Genomic DNA, 21,936 nt, shown 5'->3' with positions numbered 1-21,936 from the left:
ACGCTTTTACCAAAAGTAAAGATTTTGTGCTTAGTCCTCTGTTGACAGCCTTCTTAATGAGTCACGTATGTTGAAATTCAATACTAATCCCTTTCCTATGGTTTTATTAAAGAGCAGCCCCTTGTTTCTGATAGCAAATAATCAAGTTTGACTAGACTGTAGTCAGGATGTAATGAGTCAAAGAATTAAAGAACAGCTATATTTACATAGCCACCTTAAACTGTTTTACCCTATTTAAGCTTTTTGAGTCATAGCAGTCTGTTCTGTTTTTTTTCCCCTCTAATTATTATCTGCAGTTAATATTCAGGTAGCATTTACTATTTACAAATAATTATATGAATATTGTCTTTGCTTTAATAATTTCAGTATTTCATGGCAGGCAGTGCTGTTTCCCCGCCCCCCTCTAATTATTATCTGCAGTCAATATTCAGGCAGCATTTACCATTTCCAAATAATTATATGAATATTTATCTTTGCTTTAATAGTTTCAGTATTATGGTCATCAGTGTAGTATTGGAAGGAAAATAATCACAGTAGATGGTGAAATAGGTGGAGAAACAGTAGAAACAGTGGCTGACTTTATTTTTTGGGCTCCAGAATCACTGCAGATGGTGATTGCAGCCATGAAATTAAAAGACGCTTACTCCTTGGAAGGAAAGTTATGACCAACCTAGACAGCATATTAGAAAGCAAAGACATTACTTTGTCAACAAAGGTCCGTCTAGTCAAGGCTATGGTTTTTCCAGTAGTCGTGTATGGATGTGAAAGTTGGACTATAAAAAAAGCTGAGTGCTAAAGAATTGATACTTTTGACTGTGGTGTTGGAGAAGACTCTTGAGAGTCCCTTGGACTGCAAGGAGATCCAACCAATCCATTCTAAAGGAGATCAGTCCTGGGTGTTCATTGGAAGGACTGATGTTGAAGCTGAAACTCCAATGTTTTCGCTACCTGATGTGAAGAGCTGACTCATTTGAAAAGACCCTGATGTTGGGAAAGATTGAAGGCAGGAAGAGAAGGGGATGACAGAGGATGAGATGGTTGGATGACATAACCGATTCAATGGACATGAGTTTGGGTAAACTCCAGGAGTTGGTGATGGACAGGGAGGCCTGGCGTGCTGCAGTTCATGGGGTTGCAAAGAGTGGGACACGGCTGAGTGACTGAACTGAAATCACAGTAGGAATTATACAAATGACACTCTTAAAAAATTTACTCAAAGTATAAAACTCTTAGAGTTGAAAAAAATGATTTTGTTTTAGTTTTCATCTTTTCACAATGTCATGGATTTCACATAAATTTTTTCTTTAATTAAGGAAATATTTATTGAGCTCTTAAGAACTATCCTAGACATGAGATACAGAGCAGTGAAAAAAACCATATGTATTCTCTGTTTTCTGGGGTTTACATTACAGTGAAATTAGCACATGAACAGGATTTTCCCATACACAGTGTTATAACTATCTTCCTCGCCACCTCCCACCATCAATTTATTTCTATCTTCAAACTGACTAACCAGTAGGCTTAACATTTTAGTGGCAAATTAGTGACAGATGGTCTGTAAACTTTGATCTTCTTGGAAGTCTTCAGCAATTTCACAGTTATTAGAAGGGGAGTTTATAAATCAGTAGCTATTTGGAGGGAAAGGGAAAAGACAGGTTGGACAGAACCTTGGAAAACAGTATCAGAATTCAAAGTGACCCAATTAAATTGGAGAAGCAGCCAGAAGCAAGCAGAACAGACTTGGGCAAAAGACAAATGAAATGCGGTGCAGCTACAGAGAAAAGACATAGGCATAACTGTGCACGTAAAAGATGAAGGAAGATAGATTCTGTGCAGGTGTTTAGATAAAAGATTGGGCATTAGCAACAAGCAGAGTTTTTTAGTACAGCCAGTGCTATCTTTCATAACTTAAATGCCTAAATGTGAGTGGGTACTGTGAAAGTAAAATTGTTAGTCGCTCAGTCATGCCTGATTCTTTGTGACCCCATGGACTGTAGCCCTCCAGATTCCTCTGTCCATGGGATTCTCCAGGCAAGAATACTGAAGTGGGTTTCCATTTGCTTCTCCAGGGGATCTTCACAACCCAGGGATTGAACCTGGGTCTTTTCTCATCGCAGGCAGATTCTTTACCACAGAGCCACCAGGGAAGCCCAAAGATAGGCATCACATTCTAGGAAAATTGCACTTGTTTGGCACGCCAACAGGAAACATGGCCTTTTGAGATTACAACAGCTATGAGTGTCCATGAAAAGGTATTAACTTCTTACACAAGGTGAATCGAATGAAGCATAATTGTTGAGATATTCAGATATCTCCCTCAAAATTTCAAACTAGCAAACTCATAGAGCTTATCTAAAACCTTATAGTTTTTGCAAAACATTGATCACCAAACTGCACATCCTGCTCTGTAGTTCCTATAACTGAGCCCATACTTCTTATAACTCTTCGGTTTCAGGACTAAAGTCAGTTTCAGTGACACTAATTATATTAGTTTTAAATGGTGCATGAGGTATAAAAATGAATGATAGTAAAAAAGCCAACAATGTAAATAGTGATTCTTTTTCTATCAGGAAGAAGGGTCCTTAACACCAACGATAAAGAGAAAGCTGATTTTAGTTTTAATTTTTTTTAAGTTTTTATCTGGTTTTAGATTCAACAGCAGGTGGATCTCCAATAATGTCACTCATTAGGACTGTAGTTTAGTAGCTGATTCTTCCTTGCCCTCAGACTTGAAACAGCCTACCAAACTCTTGTGGTAGAGATGGATAGTGTACCATTCAGCAACACTGTATCAAATACAGCTGTATGCCAATCCATTGCTGCTGTTTATTGCTGGCCTTTTCTAACTTAGCAGGAATTGATGATAAATAACAAAACTTTCAAATTCAGTCTTCCACATTAGTAGATTTCACTGATAAAAGTGCTTTAAATTTAAAATACATTTAAAGATTAGGAAACCCCTAAGAAAAACAGAACAGGAACTTTATGCTAGGAAAGCTAGAACCAGATGGATTATCTGTACAAATTTTGATATGGAACTCCACTTTTTGTTCTCTTATTATTAGCTTTTTTGAAAACCAAATTCTAAACAGAAACCAAAATTTGAGTCACCTGCTTCCTGCTTATGCTTGATTCTTCCCAACTCAATTGTTTACTTGTTCTCTAGGTCATCTTTTTTAAATTATATTTTTATTATTTATTAAAGTTCAGGTAAATTGACATACTAGTTTTCAGTGTATGGCATAATTAACTTCTTGTATATATTATGAAATGGTCACCACGATGAATCTAGTTCATATTCATTACCGTACATAATTAGTTTTCTTCTGATGGTAACTTTTAAGCAGATTATCTTTTACAAAGGATAATCTGGGGATTATTATATAAAAAGGGATATTTTCTTTTATAAGCTATGTGAAGTAAGGAAAAAAAGTGACAAGCCATCTTCCCAGCCTACTGTTTGTTTTCCTATTACTTTAAATAATGTGTAGGAATGAAGGGAAATATATAGAAATGCACATGTAAGTCTCAGCGATAAAGATCTTACCCTTATTTGATCTATGAGAAAATATAAAGAGTTTGAATAATTTCACATTTTTAAGTTTTACCCTAGTTCATTTTAAGTTCTTACACCTTTCATTTTTTATTTAAATTTTCATTTATAGTAACTTTAGAAAACAATTACTTGTATTAGAAGACTAACCTTTTTTATTTGAGAAAAGGCTGCAATCATAAATATTACATAGATACAATTTGCAAGTAGTTTGTTTTTAAAAAATGTTGGGCAAATCAAATCCTGTCTCAGTCAGTTTATCTTAAATTTGTGCAACATCAGCAATATCCGTGTTTAAGATTAACAGTATTCAGTTTCTTATCTGAAAGACCACTATAGCCAACTCATTTTAGCTTTCCTTACTAATATACCATGTATTCAATTCATCAATGAAAAATAATATCCTGATGTACCCATTTTATAATAAGCTGAAGATCTGTCATCTCACTGTGTAAAGACATGTACATGTATATGAAATACAAGTTTAACAAATATTCATCAAGCATATAGTAAGTGAAAACTTATGTGCCAGTTCTTTGCAGAAGGTGTAGGATGTAAACATATGGCTTATTTCCTAATATAACTGAAACCTTTCAGCTCTACAAATCAGACAAGCTTTGCCTGGCCATGAAATTCTCCAGGCCAGAATATTGGAGTGAGTAGCCCTTCTCAGGGTATCTTCCAAACTCAGAGATTGAACCCAGGTCTCCCACATTGCAGGCAGATTGTTTACTGTCTGAGTCACCAGGGAAACCCAAGACAAGGTTTATTGTACTTTAAATCAAGAGTTTACTTTCCCAATTTTGAGGTTAAAATACTTATTTGACTGGTAATTTACTGTATAACAGTATGATTAAAAGAATTAAAACTGCCATGGAAAGTTTTCCCTTTTCACTTTCTTAACATTTCTGTGAGCAACTGAATGTTCCTATTTTATGCATTCAGTATAGATTACTTTTTGAGACAGTTGTAGATTCACTTGCAGTTGTAATGAAATACTACAGAGAGCATGTACCTTTTTCCCAGTTTCCCTCAATAATATCTTGTAAAAGTATGCTACAGTCTCACAGCCAGCATATTGACATTGAAACTTCCCACCAATTTTGCTCAGATTTCTTCAGTTTTACTTGTATTTAATTGTATTTGTGTGTGTGTGTGTGTGTGTATTTAGTTCCTTGTAATTCTATCATAAGAATGAGTGAATGAGTGAGTGAGTGAAAGTCGTTCAGTTGTGTCCAGCTCTTTGCGACCCCATGAGTAGGTTTGTTTAGCCACCACCATAGGCAAGATACAGAGTCATTCCATCAAGGATGCCTCATGTTGCCCCTTTATGACCATGCCTACCTCCTTCCCACTTGCATTTTTCAACCCTGGGAGCCATTAATCTGTTCTGCATTTCTATAATTTTGTCATTTCTAGATTATTATATACATATTTATGGAATCATTCAGTGTAAATCTTTTGAATTGTCTCTTTTACCCAGTATAATTCTCTAGCAACTCATCCAGGTCATTATGTGTATTGATAGTTGTTCAGCTTTATTTCCAAGTAGTATTCCATGGTATGGATGTGCCACAGATTGTTTAACCACTCACCAGATGAAGGACATCTGGACACTTCCCCATTATGGACTATTAAGAATAAAGCTGCCCTGAATCTGTAGGTTTTTGTGCCAGCGTGAATTTCCAATTCTCTGGGATAAAAGTACAAGAGTACAGTAGCTGGGTGGTATGGTAATTGTACATTTAGGTTTTTTTAATTTATTTATTTATTTTAATTGGAGGCTAATTATTTTACAATATTGTACATTTAGTTTTATAAGAAAGTCCAAACTACTTTTCAGAATAGCTGTACTACTGTATACTTGCATCAGCAAAGTATGAGTGATCTCATTTCTCTTTATCCATGCCAACATTTGATGTCATCACCATTTTTAAGTGTATAGTGATATCTCATTATGGTTTTAACCTGTTATTTTCCTAAACCATTCTTTCTCCTTTTCTCATTATGAACTTGTTTGCCGCCTGTCTACACTTTTCCATGACACATCTGTTTATACCTTTGGTCCATTTTCTAATTGAATTGTTTTCGGTTTTGTTTGTTGTTGATTGTTTTTTACTGTTGACTTTTTGGAGTTCTCCAAAGTCCCAGATATCCCAGATACTAGTCCTTTGTTGGACTGCAAACATTTGTAAATTGTTTGTAAATGTACCTTTTGCAAATATTTTCTCCTGTTCTATATGTTATATTTTCATTTTCTAATATTTATATATTTAAATTAATAAAGTGTTTTCAACCTACCCTTATACAGTTTGTATTTTTCTTTCTTCAGTGATTTTTCCTTTATCATCTAACATAAATACATATATATCTATGTTTTTCATATATGGCCTAATTTAATAAAACTATCTTCTAAAGTTTTTGCCTTTTTGGTTAAATTGCTATGAAAGATGGGAAGTTGTAATGCATGCTGACAGTTTGGTAGAGACTAAGTACTTCTATTCATAAAGAAATGAAAGAGTTTAACTTTCTTACTTTGCTATGCCAAAACCCACCAGTTGGAAAATGGAAAATGTAATTATATGTATTGGTTGATACCATGAACTTAATATTTAATTTAAAGTATTTTAGAATAATATCCTTATGATCATTTTATCAGATTTGAAAGTTCACCTAATGCTTACTATGGTGAACTAACAAGTATGATTGCATTTTATTTTATTTCAATTTGAATAAGTCTTCTTCATAGAATTGTAAGTAATGTCAAAATCTTCTGTTGTGTCCACAACTGCTCTCCAAATGAGTGTTTTATCATAAATGTTGCCTTTTATTATTTTCATTGGAAACAACCCCGTGGTTTCTGTGATTGAATGAATGTTTTAATTTTAGCTTTTCTTTCTGTGTTTTAAACTTTCTTTAAGCTTTTGTGTTTTGTGTTTTGTTTATATGGAAGACTATATTTTGCTTTTTTAAAAAATCTTTCATTTTTAGCAAGCATGGGAATATATTCTTGCTTACACTCTGGGAAAGAGAACCCCCTAAATGTGGCTTAACATTATAAATCATCTTCTTTCTTTCCCATTGACTCAGATATGTGCATTGTTGGAAACATGTGTGCTTTAGTGGCATATATTTTTGAGTCTGACTAGCTGCCTGCCTGTAATCAGGACTATATCAACTGTTATCATTCTAAATGTTTCCTTTCTTTTTTTCAAACACATTTGCCTGATTGACCTTTTTTTTTTTTTTTTTTTTCTCTGTCTTTCTATGGGGCTGCTCCAGGAGCCATGGCTAATCATCTTATAAGCAATGCTCTGCTTCGCCCGCATGGTACTAACAATCCCTATAATACATTGCTTGGGGAACCGGCGGTCTGTAACAACCCTTCTGTCAGCATGTACAACGCACAAGGTGTGCTGGAGTTTATCTTAACTTTTTCAAGTGAAAGTCCCATTTTATGTAGCTTTTATGGCCACATTCTATTTTTCTTTCCTTCTTCCTGCCTCTTCTTTCTTTTGGAAGCAGACACACAGACTCTTTTCACCTTTCACCCTTCTTGGTGCTTTTATTTTCCATTTTCCTTAGGTTTTCCTTAGTAAGAAATGGATTTTTTCCTTCTGATAAACAAATGCTTGATTCACCAATATGTGTTTGTTCTCTGTAATGTTATAAAATGTTTTGTGGTTTGTCAGTACTTTTCTTGTTGTTGATTGATTTCCATACTAAATACCTATGTATTCATTTTGAGAAATGAACTATTTGCCTAAGGTAAGTAAGATAAAGAAGACTTGATTCAGTGATCTTAATGCTATAAGATCAAGAAAGTAATCTTACTCTCTTCTACCATGAAACACACTCTAGGCACAAATATCAGTACTAATGAAAGCACTTAGATCAACTTCATGGAAAACAGTGAAATAAGCTGTGGAGGAAAGAACAGTGAACTGAACAGTAACAGATCAAGTTCTACCCTATCTTAATATTGCCTATATGCACTGACTCAGGAAGGTCGTGAAATGCTTTTTCTACTGTGGCTGCATGTTAACAGCAAGGGTTTTGGATATGGCTCCTCTGTATATCCTCCAACTTTAAATTATATCTCAGATAAGCATGTCTCTTTAAAACCACTTACAATCTAAGCATTTGTATGTGACACTACCTTTTTTAAGATAAAAATATATTGGGGCACAAGAAATTAAAAATATTCATATCATAAGTAAAGTGACCACATAAAAAAATTACTCAAGTAAAAGTTTTATAAAAGAAAAAATTTAGTCAGTGATCCAACTATTTAAAATTATATTTGAAAATAACTCACTATAACAGAGAGACTTCAATAGTTCCTTCAAGCTGGACATGATAGATTAGATATATTTTAACTTTCCTAGGCAATCTTGAGTAAAATGTCTATTATCCTTTTTTGGGAATATGTGTGTGTGTGTGTGTGTCCTTCTTAGTCAGAGGTGAAAAATTACTGGCATGAATGTGAAAACTTGGTGTGAATGTTTATTCCAAAACAAAACATTTTTGTTGCAACATGGTCTTTGGGTATCTCTCTAAAATTATCTGAGTTTCCTAGGTGACACCTTGTTAGATACAAAAGACGATTATAAATGATTTCAAAAATTTCAAAGCCAATAATTCAGAAGTGACTTCAGGAATATAGTCAAGTTGTTTGTCAGTAGGAAAAATAATTAAGCAAACTGTTAATTTTATCCAGTTTCTTAAGATTTACACCTGAGAATCATAGACCTAGAATTAAAAGAAGGGAGAGAACGCACTGAATCCTCTTTGCTATGCTATGGACATTCTGTCAGCCTATGCTTAAGTATTTCCTCTAATGATGCCCTTCCTAGCTCAGGATCTTAAATATTCAATTGTTGAAATGTTCCATTTGTTATAAATATTTTTCTTTCCACCAAACCGAAATTTGCCTCTGGCCATGATGCTTAGCTTTGCCTTCTCGAACAAAGATGAGCAAAGCATTTTTCTGCTGTCTGTGGCATCCTTGAAATACCTGAAAGTAGTTAATCGGGCTTCTTTTAGTCACCTTTTTATTCTAGTAAAGCAGCCTTAGTGCTATCAATAGAAGAAAGTTTCTTCATGGTTACCCCCTTTATATCATTTACTGTTTGCCAATATCCTTATTTCGTTGTAGCACTCAGTGGTGTGTATATCACACAATGCACCAAATGTGGTTTGGCAGAACAATTCTGCAGACTTTACGAAGGCTTGTCTGGGGCTTTTCTTTATTTTCATTAGTCTAAATGACAGATAACCGTGTCATTAGAAGCATTTTAAAGTGTGCTGACGTATTAAGTTTTAAATGATACTAAATGAAGATTTACACCATATTTGCAAATTATATCTGTTCTACATTGTTCACCTTACACAAAGAATTGTTGGAAATTGGTTTAAAATAAGTAATAAATTTAGATCACATTTTATTTAGCTCTTTTGACTATTCAGATATAATTTCTAATGTCATACATAATGAAAAAGTAACAATCATTAATCTATGTTTTCCCTAATTCCGTATTTACCTTCTTGTCTTACTTTATTACTGACATTCTAAATTAGGAGATTTTTCTAAGTATGGAACACTATTATATAAACACTTTCAAAGTGAATTTTTCATGACAAAATTTAAAATAATACTATATAAATCCAAAGTTTTATTCCTGTCAAGCCTATTACTGAATATTACTATTAAGATTATCAATAAATTCACAAAGGTTACTTCTGAATGGATTTGTTGTTTATGCCAGTAAACTACATTTGGCTGACTTTTCTTAAAAACAGAAGTAAATAATTTTATTATTGGTTTTCAGAATCAGAAATGGAATTGTTCAACTACTTTATGTTTTAGTATTTTTTAAGATGTTAAGAAACTATGGTAGTGCTTAAAATGATGTTTTACCACTGACCAAAAATAAAACTTGGTGACTATCATATTGCTACTAATCTTATGCTTTCAGATGAATGCACTTATATTCTTACTGGCAAGGTGAAATCTTACATGAAATATAGGTGGCTCGGTATGTACTGGAGTGGTTTATGTTGAATTACGACTTGGTTCTGTTCTGTTGGTCCTTTAATTCTGTTATACCAATGCCATCCAAGCAAAGAAGCATTTGGATTTAAAGTATCCATTTTTGGTTTTTATACCTTTATTTAAAATATGTAAAGATATGTTATAGTGTTCCTGATGCATATAGACTTAGGAACAAAAATGAATAATATACCTTTGTTAGATTGGATTCAGATTCTCTTTGTGGAAATATTTAAAACTTCATGCACAGTATTTCTGGACCATTATCTTCCTATCAGTATTGGATAGTTCAGTTTTTGTTAGATAAATCTTATTATAGATTAACCTGTCAACAAAATGTAATATATAGAGAAGTCATGCTTTTACAAGTTAATTTACATTTTAAGGTGACTTAATTCAATTCTAAAACTTTAAAGAAAGACATATCTTTAGGATGGGATACATGAAGAATACATTATAGTTGTCAAGAATACAAGGTTATAGTATAAAGTATATAATTAAATATTCTGTTACAGCTTTCAAAGTCTAAGGCAAGATGTGAAGAGAAGGAGGTAGAAGGGAGTAGTGCATGAAGTCAATCAAGATTCCCCTTCTGATCCCAGTTCTGCCACTGTTAGCAGAGGGGTGTTAGATAAGGCTCAGTCTCTCTTGGCTGCAGCTTCCTCATCTTGCAAAGCAGAAGCTGAACTTCAGTTACCTCTCCTGTGCTTTCCACTTCTAAAACGTTATCATTTACAGAAGGGGCCATAATGAGCCTACAAGCAATTTACATCTGTTGCTATACTAATTTGGCTTTTTATTTCAAATTCTTCTTCTTTAAAAGAAATTTTCTCTGCATTTTGAAATATTGTTGGTCTTTTGCTGAGAAGCAAATCAACTTTTAAAGTACAAAAACAGTACCTCTAAAGCAGTGGTTAAATTGTAACAAGTCTGAATCTCTTGAAATTATCTAGCCCAGCGACTTTGCTGACTTTTATTTTGTGATGATTTAATCCTCTTATAAAGAAAATCAGCAAGAGCAGTTTTTTGACTGGATTAAAATATGAGAATTTTTTAAAATAATGTTTTTATAGTTGTTTTTAAAGTATTAACTTTTAAAATGTTTGATTGCATATGATTATGCAACAATCCAGAGGAAAACTTGATATTGATTGGTGGTATTTTTTCCCTTCACATTTTCATGATACAGAATAATGGTTGGATTTAACATTTTTCTTTCTCCATAGTTAAACAACTTTTGAATATGAGCTCCAGAAATGACAGTATTGATCAGTATTATTTACAAATGATAAAAAGCATTTGTATAGGTACAGTGGGAAAAAAATAACCTTTGTACATGAGAAGATACATAAGAAAACAAACATAAAAACTAAAAAAAGTGTTTTTCTTTTCTCTATATACAAACTAAAGAATTTACTAATAATCTAACTGAAAAAAACTTAAAGTGACATTCCTTAGAAGCAAGTATGTCCTAACATGTACACACAAATATATATGTAATATTGAATTAAAATTGTGGAAAATGTCATGGCTTGCCCTCAGGATTTTACTCTCTTTGGTTGGTGTGATAATTTTAACTTTAAAATAAATGTGTATTTGTTTGAAATTTACAAACTGACTAAACGCTTATTACTCATTTTATTAGCATGTGTTATGGGGGTTTCTTATTTTCTAACATTTCAGTATTTTTAATTATGATAAGCCATGTAACACAGACTCATGAATTTTGGGGCAGTGGAATTATTTCCTTTGACTCTTTTTTCTGCATATCATCAATTTGCTTTTTACTCATGTTTCTTCTACTGTCGCTGTAAGCTTACTTGTTGTTTTTTCTTTCCTTTTCTCCATGCTGTCGTTTAGAGCCCTACAGAGAGACAAGTATGGGAGTAAAGCTAAACATTGCATATCAAATGTAATTTTTTTTAGTTCACTTTTATTGCATCACATATAGATGATGTAGTTATTAAAAACAGTTCATCTCACAATTTAAAAACTAAAGAACCTATAAATCAACTTATATAAATATATGTTAACAGAGATTAGACGCTTTTGTTGTCTGATTCTTTTATCGTGTCACGTAACATAATTGTTAAGTCTCATGTAATGTTTGTGTGAGTTAAATTGTTTTTAAATTAAGCATTTATTTTTGCTAAGTAATTCATAAACTTTTAATTTTCATTACTACATTCCATCACACAAATACATGTCACATAGAATGTATCCACCTTCTTTTAGTATGGCTGTTTTCAACCTGTACCTAATGCATTGACAACAGAAATAATAAACACGTTTCAATGCATCAGTTGCTCAACCATAACCATCAAGCATACCATAGCAGCCTCTACAGCAGCAATCACCCATCACATATGGCCCTTTAAAAAACATTTACTTTTATTTTTTCTTAACATCGTGGATTTGTCTACAAGATATCTTATAACATGAAAATAAATCGCTTCACCCTATGTCTGTGATGGCTGCTTTTTTAATGGATTCAGTGCATTGTCATTTTTGAAAACTGTGTTACTTGAATACAGAGTATGCATCAGAAGTCCATATAAAAATTGATATATTTGGAACACTTTATTTAAACCAGTAATGAACTAGCTCACTTTTGGTAAACATAACTGCATCACAGATATAGAATGAATGCTATATTTTCACAAGTTAATGATGTATTGAGAAGTTTAATGGAATTCTTAAAAAAAAAATTGTTCTATAAAGAAGTACCTATATTTAGCAGTATTGGTTAAATGTTTGTGTTTTATTTTATTTTGTGGTTGCATTTGAAGTAATTTATATAACTATTATTGATTCTTGGATTCTTGTTCATTCAAGAAAATGCAAAAACCTTGAAGAAGCACATGGTCAGATTTATATCACTGCAGCTGTATCTTCCCAGAATAAGATGTTTAATCTCTTTTAAACCCAAAGTTTAATATGCACACAAAGTCATCACTCATTATGAAATGGAACCTTAAATACTGACACTATGTTTTTAGGAATTAGATCCCATGTTTTATACATTCTTTTGTAGAATGATCTAAGGACCCTAACGATTACTAATGGATAGATAATAGTAATCAAAGTGCTTATAACAGAAAAAAAAATGGAAAGTAAATCAAAATATTTCTGTTTTGAAAGTTCCCATTTGCAAATTATTTTGATGTGCCATTTATTTACCTAGGCATTATTTCATAACTATATCATTCTGACAAATTTAACATAATCCTTTTGTGGTTTTTGTATAGGGATTTCTCAGTTTTACAAAATTACATACCAAATTGTTAGACAGTGCTTGAATCTTCTACTTTGATTAGTATATTCAAAGTACCACACCATGAATTATGTTAATTCTATACCTATTTCAATGTTAAGACAACACATAAAATTAAAAGGTAATGAATTATTGATTGACTTTGGTGTGTATAAATTGAAAGCTGTGAATGGCTACAGAAAATTTTGTGTTTTTTTCCTAACTTATAACCAAATATGTTTCAAATAGTGTCAGGCAATGTTTGTATGGAACTTTATAGGGTTTTGTGCAAATTTATAGAGTTTTAAAATTCTTTTAGAGATTTACTGTAAATACTTATTTTCTTTTTATAAGATTTCTATCAATTGTCCAAGTTTACATATATATATTTATATAGATATGTATATATAGATTTAATAGTACTTTTTTATTTCTAAACATTTTATACTTGATTAAAATTGCTACCAATTTATACATACTTCATAGTCGGGTGTTTTTGCTTTTGTGTCTGTGTATGTGTTCTATGGCCAATTGGACATGAATGTCATAATGTTTTGTGATCTTTTTCAGAGGGGCTTCTGAACAATGCCAGGGATACAAGTGTCATGGATACTCTACCACTGAATGGTAACCATGGCAACAGTTACAGCATTGCCAGTGGTGAATACCTGAGCAACTGTGTGCAAATCATAGACCGTGGCTATAACCATAACGAGACCGCCCTAGAGAAAAAGATTCTGAAGGAACTCACTTCCAACTATATCCCATCTTACCTGAATAACCATGAGCGCTCCAGCGAACAGAACAGGAATCTGATGAACAAGCTGGTGAACAACCTGGGCAGTGGGAGTGAAGATGATGCCATTGTCCTGGATGATGCCACCTCCTTCAACCATGAGGAAAGTCTGGGCCTGGAATTGATTCATGAGGAATCAGATGCTCCTTTGCTGCCCCCAAGAGTCTACTCCACAGAGAACCATCAGCTACACCATTACACCAGAAGGCGGATCCCCCAAGACCACAGTGAGAGCTTTTTCCCTTTGTTAACCAACGAGCACACAGAAGATCTCCAGTCACCCCACAGGGACTCTCTCTACACCAGCATGCCAGCGCTGGCTGGCGTGCCCACTGCAGAGAGCGTTACCACCAGCACCCAGACCGAACCCCCACCGGCCAAATGTGGTGATGCTGAAGATGTTTACTACAAAAGCATGCCAAACCTAGGCTCCAGAAACCACGTCCATCAGCTGCACACCTACTACCAGCTAGGTCGCGGTAGCAGTGATGGGTTTATAGTTCCTCCAAACAAAGATGGGACCCCTCCAGAGGGAAGTTCAAAAGGACCAGCTCATTTGGTCACTAGCCTATAGAAGATGACAGAAATTTAAGCCAACAAGACTGCTAACACCTGATAGACTGTGCTGAGTTGATATACGCAGTGGTAATAATGTGTGTTCTTTTAAATCTTTATGCTGTTCTTGAACGACAAACACAAACTCTCAGACTCCTTTTTTTTTTTTTTTTTTTTAAACTGGGATTTTTAGGTCAGCCCAGGGGAAAAAGATAACTGCTGAAATTCCCCTGTGCCCTCTCCTTTCTTGCCCTTCACCCCCCGCACCCAAGATGGAGACTTCATTATGTTAATGAACGAGATTTGAAGAAAATGGCACTCATTGTGGCCTTGTTGAATTATGTTGTGTTTGTTCTAACATCTCTGATGCTCTGTTACTATAATTACAAGGACCTGATTTTTTCAAAGGCCAGAATGGTTGTTTGAAGTTAGTAACAATGCTGCATCTAGACTGGAGTGTTGCACAAACATACAAGCAAAGCAAACTGTATCACATAGTGGTTTTTAGTCATTCACAACCTGAATTCACCACAGTGGGAATAGCTGTGGTATACAAAATCAAACAACAGAATCAATAATGAAATGGAGGGGAATTCTAGAATTATATGCTAAATGCATATTTTATGATTTGCTGTATTAACTGATGATAAACTAATGGCAGAAAAAAAACTGAACAATTTCTATGTAATGTACAGATACTAGCATTGCACATGTAGTCTGCTTTCTGTTCCTCCAGAATTTGAGTCCTGTTAATGTAGTGGAAAAAAAAAAAAAAAAAAAGAAATTTTCTTTTTCTTTCGTGCTGGTCTTGCAAGTTTGTCTACCAGTTAAGAGCAAAGTTTCCTTCCTTTCTTCTTTCTTTTCTTTCTTCATTTCTTTCTTTTCTTTCCTTTCTTTCGTTCCTTTTTTCTTTAAAATTTCACCTGGCAAAAAATAAATAAATAAATGAAGCTATCACTTTATAAGAATCATTTTCTAGTAATGCAAACAAATTATTTTTTACAAAAAAATAAAATAAATAAAATTAGACTTCCTTCCCTCACTATATATCTTTATTCAGTCAGAATATTTCCAAGAGCATTTTTGCAAGTTAGAGCAGGAAGAACTTTTATGTTTACAGTGCACATCTGTTGTAATGCAAAGCATATTTGGCAAGCAGTTCATCACTAAGACAGTAGCTATGATTCTAGAAGTCAAGAGATGTCAGTAGAACTAGTGGGGCTTCTGCATGTGAAAAACGGTATCCCATAGGTGTGAAAGTGCTGACTACTCAGTCTGATCCCTAAGTGGGCACCTGCACTACCAATTTTTAAAGGAAATTCACTCAATTGTAGAAAGAATCAAAAGGTCAAGTTATTTTGAAGTGATTTAAAAAAGAAAACTCCTCTGTTTATTAACAGGAAAATTATTTATTTGACAGGATTTTAAGTAATGTAGGATTATAAGAGGTAAATTAGCAGCACATACAATTTTTTTTTTAATTTATGATCCATTTTGTATGGTCTCAAAGTTGGATGACCTCATTACTAATATTTGTTGTAAAAGTGAAACTTGTTTGCCAACCAATAAACAACTGATTGAGATTTAGAAGATATTGTATTGATGTATGTACTATATGATTAATTATTCTTTTCATTTTTCTCACCTTTCTTTCCTTCTGTTTTCAGTATATAAATTCTGCTAATCCTCTGTGGCCCAAATGAGCCGTGCTAAAGAAATCAATCTGCCTAGGTGAATAAACTAAGCACAAAATTAGTTTTTGCAGACAAAGTATAAGAGAAAAATGAGATGGGCATTTTTATGTTGGCTGAAATAAGATGCATAACTTACTTTCAAGCAGGTTAATATATAGATTACTATGTGCTTATTTATAAGCCAGCTTCAGTCACACGGCTTATTATAAAAGTCAGCTTCAATCAGAGATTTAAAGTATTCGGAAAAGAAGGATCATATTTTTTCCTCCATTGTATTCTTCATTTTGATGTTAAATAGTTAAATTAATTACATTGGCTAAAAATGCAAGAATAATGGCAAAGAGAATACCCATTTTATAAACATAAGACATTTTTATGCTATTTTTTGGTTGTTTTTCTATGTATAGATAAAATGAGAGGGAAAAAGTCCTTTCAAAGAAACTTTCTAGATCTCCAGTTACTGAAGAATCTTTACCAGCAGTGTGCAAGCATGGGGACCCTCCTAGGGCAAAGTTAGAATGAATTTGCCAAATTATAATTTCTAATTGTATTATATGATTTCTTGGTGATTTTTTTTCTTTATTTTTTCAAAAAATTTAAACATCAGCCACCTATAAATTAATTTCTTGAATTAAGATTAGAAAGAGTAGTTTAGAGAGTAGCCCGTAATCTATGTATACAGTTTTAATATAAAATGAAACAAAAAATTCTGTACTGGGCCAGAGTACATCATAACCTTAAATTAATATCACCTCAAAATATCTTATGCATCATTCCTTTTAGTCACTTGACATAAATATTTTTTAAGTCTACACTTGTCTCTAAGTTACAGGAGAACCACAAGCTTTATGAGTAATTAGGTTTTCAATTACCACATATGGCAATATTAGCTCCTAAAAGGTGGTTAGTCTATCTGGTATATAGAATACATTTGATAATGAATGAATCCCTTTTAGACATGCTTAAGGTAATTTCAGAAACACAAATGTAGTCTGTGGATTTATGAGTACTTACACTAGTTTTGCCAATCCAAAAGTAATCTATATGAAAACAACTCCATCAATAAGAAGCTAGTTTCACAGAATAATGGGGAAACTACCTCAATTCAGCTTGCTGATGATGCCAATTCTGATTTTCTGCTATTGCTACCTCCCTGACCATTATTTTTTGTGTTTCATTATATGGAAATTTGAAGCTGATAATCTCCCAGCTCTACATAGTCCAAGTTGAAGAAGATCACTTGAATACATAGACTGATGGGGAAAGCCCTTCAGTTCTGTTGGTAACCACCAAGCGCTTATGTCAAGATGAAAGGGTCAGATTTTTGAACTTGCATACATCATAATTGGTGTGCTTTCAGAGAGACTTAAGATCCCAAAGACTTTCACAAGAAGAGATTATTCCCCCAAATTGAATGTGACTATAGTGAAGACAAAATAGTGGATGAAAGAGTTAATTATGTATACATTTCAATAGAAATTTGTGTCTGTCTGTCATGTATTCCTCTAGTCCTCTTTACAGGAGCAAGGGTTGAATTCCTGAATTTGAATCTTCTTTCACGTGCATTTTCATGTGTGGCAATTGATAATAACTTTTAAATTTTCTTAATCATATTTGGGTGACCCTATACTTTCAGTACTCTGTGACATTCATCACCCTTTTATTTGCATATTTTGGTGTATTTATCTGATTTTCCATCAAAAAGTAAATTTTCACCAAACATACTATACTACATTGTACATTATTTGGAGAACTGGAAGTAAAAGTTATGCAGTGAAACAAGTTATTATTTCCAAGTAAAATAACATTTTTATAACATTTTACAATTTGTTTCCTTTTTGAGGTCTGTTTCACATGATACTTTAATAGGGCATTAGCTTACAAACCTCGTGTCTAGTTGATTTAGAAAATGTTGGATTGTTGCATAGCCCATGTTCCTAATTGATAATATTTATGGAGAAATATAAATTTTGTGAGGAGAAATAGGCAGGAATTCCAATTAAGTTTTTGAGCATCTTTTGTTTTCACTCTATTAAAATTAAAAATACTATAGTTAAATAATAAATTGTTATGCTAAAATAATCATAATGGCAAAAAATAATTGGCATGAAAAATTATCTTGAAGTTAAAAATAGTCAGTATAATGTAGTAATTAAATGCAGGTAAAGGACACCCCTTCACCTCCTGTAATGCAAATTTTATAATGACTGAAATTAAAATGTAGTTGTGATTTGTATTTTTAAATTACCATTAGCCTAAAAATGTTGACATTATGAGGAAAGGTTTTTAAGATTTCATATTTAAATTTTTTAATATTAACTTAGTTGGTATAACAAAAGTTTTCATAATAATGGAAAAAAGGATATATTATAAATGAATTATTTAAGAACCCATAAACTTAAAGTCAGGGAATATCTGCAGCTTTTTCCCTCAAACCTGTTCAATCCATTGTAATTTGCCTGCTTTAAAAAATGAGATTAAAAACTTCAAAGACTAACTTTTTGCTCAATTATGGAGACCAAAAGGGAGAGGAAAATATTTCTTCTAGGTTGTCTAAAGATCAACTTCAAAATCACCTCCTATTAGTGAAAGAAGAATTCCTTTTTTTAGAAGTTGTCCATCAGTACTGTACCAAAGTGCAACTGCTTATGGTATTTTTCAAAAAACACTGTAGAACTAGTATGTAATTGTTCATATTTAGAGAGAGAAAAATTTAGAAAGAAAAAAATAAGAACCCAAATCCTAATTTGATTTGATTTTGAGTAACTCTGAAAATGCTGACAAGAATGTCCTTTCTTCTTTAACAAATATATATTTTAGATAAAATAGCAATATGTATGATCTCCCCAATGTACTATAATAATAGTATCAAGATATTAAGAATTAATTAGCTCATGTTTAGCAATTCCTAATTATAGCTCACTACCTAAGTAATTATTATGCATTTCTAAGTAATACTTTAAATATGTCTTATGTTAGATTTCTATACATAAATTAGTAACATGGAAGCACAAAAGTGAAGCAGCAACATTGCAAAATAGCTTATGGAAGCATTTTTGTGCAAATGAATTCTACATGAGAATCATCTTTGAGCTTGTAAAATAAATTCGATGGATCCCAACCATAAATTCAATTTTGTAATCAGTAGCAAAAAGGTCCCTATATAATCATCTGAAGAATATTGACAAATATCTAAATTTTCATTTCCAGACTAAAATAAGTTCAAGTGTTTATAGCTTCTTCTTTCCTGCTTAGGCCAGAAGAGGAACTTTCCTATTTGCTAATTAACCTGATTACTTCCTCTTTGCTTTAAAAAGGAAATCAGCCAACTTTCATCTGTACACATACTTCCATATGCCATTTATTTTATTTCCTGTTTGCAGAGGAAATAGCTTGTTTACATTATTGCAAACTTTGTGATTTTTGCAATGAAACAGATAGTTGTTATGGTTTTGCATCTTCTCATTTGAAATAAAGTTATTGCCATTCCCTATTCTTAAGAAGTTAAAAGCCAGCAATTCTTTAATATCTAGGATCTTTAAGTTATTATTCAAATGTGTTGATTTCAACATTTCTGTCTCTTAATAGTACATCACACAAATCTTTCTAAACTCATATCCCCTTAGAGTATTTCAAAGGTAAATACAAACTATGGTTTTTAAGAAGGCGTGTGAAAGGAGAACTTTGATTTATGTGAAGAAGTCATAGAAGACTATATAAGGAAAAAAACCTCTGTTGAAGTAATAAAGTGTTTTCAACCACAATATGTACAGAAGAGCAGAACCAAGTTGAATTCATGGTGAGGTAACTAGAACTAAATTAGAGATACAGAGAAAGGTTATCTAGAAAGAAATAATAAAATTACTTAGAGTGATAAAAATCTTAAACACTGTACCAAATGTTATTGATGTATTGAAAAAAATCAAATTTAAGTTTACCATATTATAATTTTTACCACAGAAAACACTAAACACTTTTAACCCTCTTTAGAGATTTCTTGTTTAGTCTTGTCTCAAGGAAACATGAATATTTTATAAATGTCTCTTAAATAGGAGTATTTTTGCCTCAATTCACAGTCACGCTGTAGTCTGCTTACTCTATTGTATGTCAACATAGTTAATGCTACTAGTAGCTTTGTACCTTTTAGAGCTTTATTATGAATCTTTCTAATAAACATTAAATTAACATTAAATTGGAATTATGTACATTGTGCAAAACAATTCATAACTAAGCAATAATCATTAATTCATTATATATATATATGAATAAACTTTGAGACTGAATAATACAAATTATTAACAATGCTGAAAATAGTACTCTCAAGTCCTTCTCTCTCTTCAGTTATTGTAGTCAATTCATAAAATTCTGCAGACAGTTGTACACATGACGTGTTATCAAAGTACTCCATAATCCAAGTATGTCTAAAAGTTCCCAGTGCTTCTTTCATTCTAAAATGCCAAAGGAAAGAGCTTGAAAGAAGAAGAAAGTAATGCCTTCTAAGGATCTTATTTAGGTAAACATTGTCATTCAGAATGAATAATTTTAAAAGGAAAATGTTCCATTTTGTGGTCTGAGGGAGAGGTTATTAAAGTCTACAGTTAGCCCAATGTTGGATAATTTTAAATTTTAAAGGAGTTAAGTTTGTCTCAGTGGCCCAAGAGTGCAGAATTTCACAATATATTGGCAAGGAAATAGGTTTAAAATCCATACCTAAATTGGCTTTTAAATGTTAAGAATTCCTCTGATTCTTCTGAAAGTGGAGCAGGTAAAATAGAGCCAGATTCAAAATGAAATATATTGGTTGACCTCAAAAGGCAAAATAACAACACCTCTTTAGTAGTAGGTAGAGGTCTTTGGTGATGGAACTCAGGATACAGTGACTAAACAGAATGTCTTCTTATGCTGACCACTGCCTTGTCCTCTAGTGCATTTTTTAATGCCTTGTATTTCAATTTGTCACCATGTCTTATGTTTTGAATGACATCATGAATCAAGAGATTAGGAAAAAACATTTAAAATTGATTTTCATGCCTCATTTGAAAATAGAGATTTCCTTTACCATCCTAAGTAATATAAGATGATATGTCTTGAAGCAGCTGTGGACAATCAGAATGTGTTCATTTATAAACAAGTCTTATTTGTATATTCTAACACTGATCTTTGCCTATGAACTACAACGTTAAGAATTGTAGAGAGGGTCAACTTGATTTCCCTTAATGGCTTCTGTGAATATATTGGAAAATGGAAGGATAATTAGAAAAGTTTTTTCATACTGTTTTCCCACTTGCCAAGCATTAAATCTAATTCAAAATACATCTTTTTAAAAATGATAGTTTATTTTAAAAACTAACAAATAATGAACCATTTCTCATTGATAAAAATCACTTTTTTAGAAACTAGAATATAGCTATTGCAGGCTTTGGTCTCTTACATTCTCATATATTTACACATGGCATTAAAATTATCATATACACTTACCAGATTTCAATCTATTGGATTTTTTCCCTTGTACAACGTTTCCAACTTTTTTTTTCCCCTTAAATCTTCTGTACAATCACATGTAAAATCATAAGCTACAAACCTCAATAAAAAAATATCAGTAAACAATAAGTGATGTAGTCACTGTTATTATATGGTAATACCCAAACTCTGGTTTGGGAACAGTATTTCAACTGCAAGATAATAATTGAAACATGGACTCTTACTATCCCCACCCCTTTAATCTCCTCTGACAAGCTGAAAATAAAACAAGAAACTATTTTGTTTATGTTTTCAGAAAACTGCCATCTGAGGTGTCTATGAGTTGATTCATTATTGCCAGGAAAACAGAAAGTTAAATTCAGAACTTGGTGTTTGCCCTTAAAGTTTGCCAATGATGTAACATAATCAAATGCAGTCCTGTATCTGCTGCCTGATCAATTTCTTTTTCCTCCTCTCAAACTGGCAAGTAGGGGAATCAGTCACCAATGAAACTTTGGCTCAAAGGAGAACTAGGTGCTCTGTGAAAGTGAAGGTGTTAGTTGCTCAGTTGTG

At 32.7% G+C, this 21,936-nt stretch overlaps 1 protein-coding gene across 10 annotated transcripts in view; it reads left to right on the top strand.

Annotated features, from left to right (window-relative positions):
* Positions 1–21,513, top strand: part of ADGRL3 (adhesion G protein-coupled receptor L3) — a 955,586-nt gene extending 934,073 nt beyond the window's left edge. For all 10 annotated transcript variants that reach the window (XM_044945849.2, XM_044945847.2, XM_044945844.2 and 7 more), the window contains one exon: positions 13,429–21,513. In XM_044945849.2, coding sequence (XP_044801784.1) covers positions 13,429–14,228 — 800 coding nt within the window. In that variant the 3' untranslated portion in view covers positions 14,229–21,513. The remainder of the gene's footprint in view (positions 1–13,428) is intronic.
* Positions 21,514–21,936: the final 423 nt, after the last annotated feature.

The sequence above is a fragment of the Bubalus bubalis genome, chromosome 7 (genome assembly GCF_019923935.1).
Source record: "Bubalus bubalis isolate 160015118507 breed Murrah chromosome 7, NDDB_SH_1, whole genome shotgun sequence".
In the NCBI taxonomy this organism is placed as follows: Eukaryota; Metazoa; Chordata; class Mammalia; order Artiodactyla; family Bovidae; genus Bubalus; species Bubalus bubalis.
Note: the sequence above shows the minus strand (reverse complement) of the source record. Positions and strands in the feature narration are given on the sequence as shown.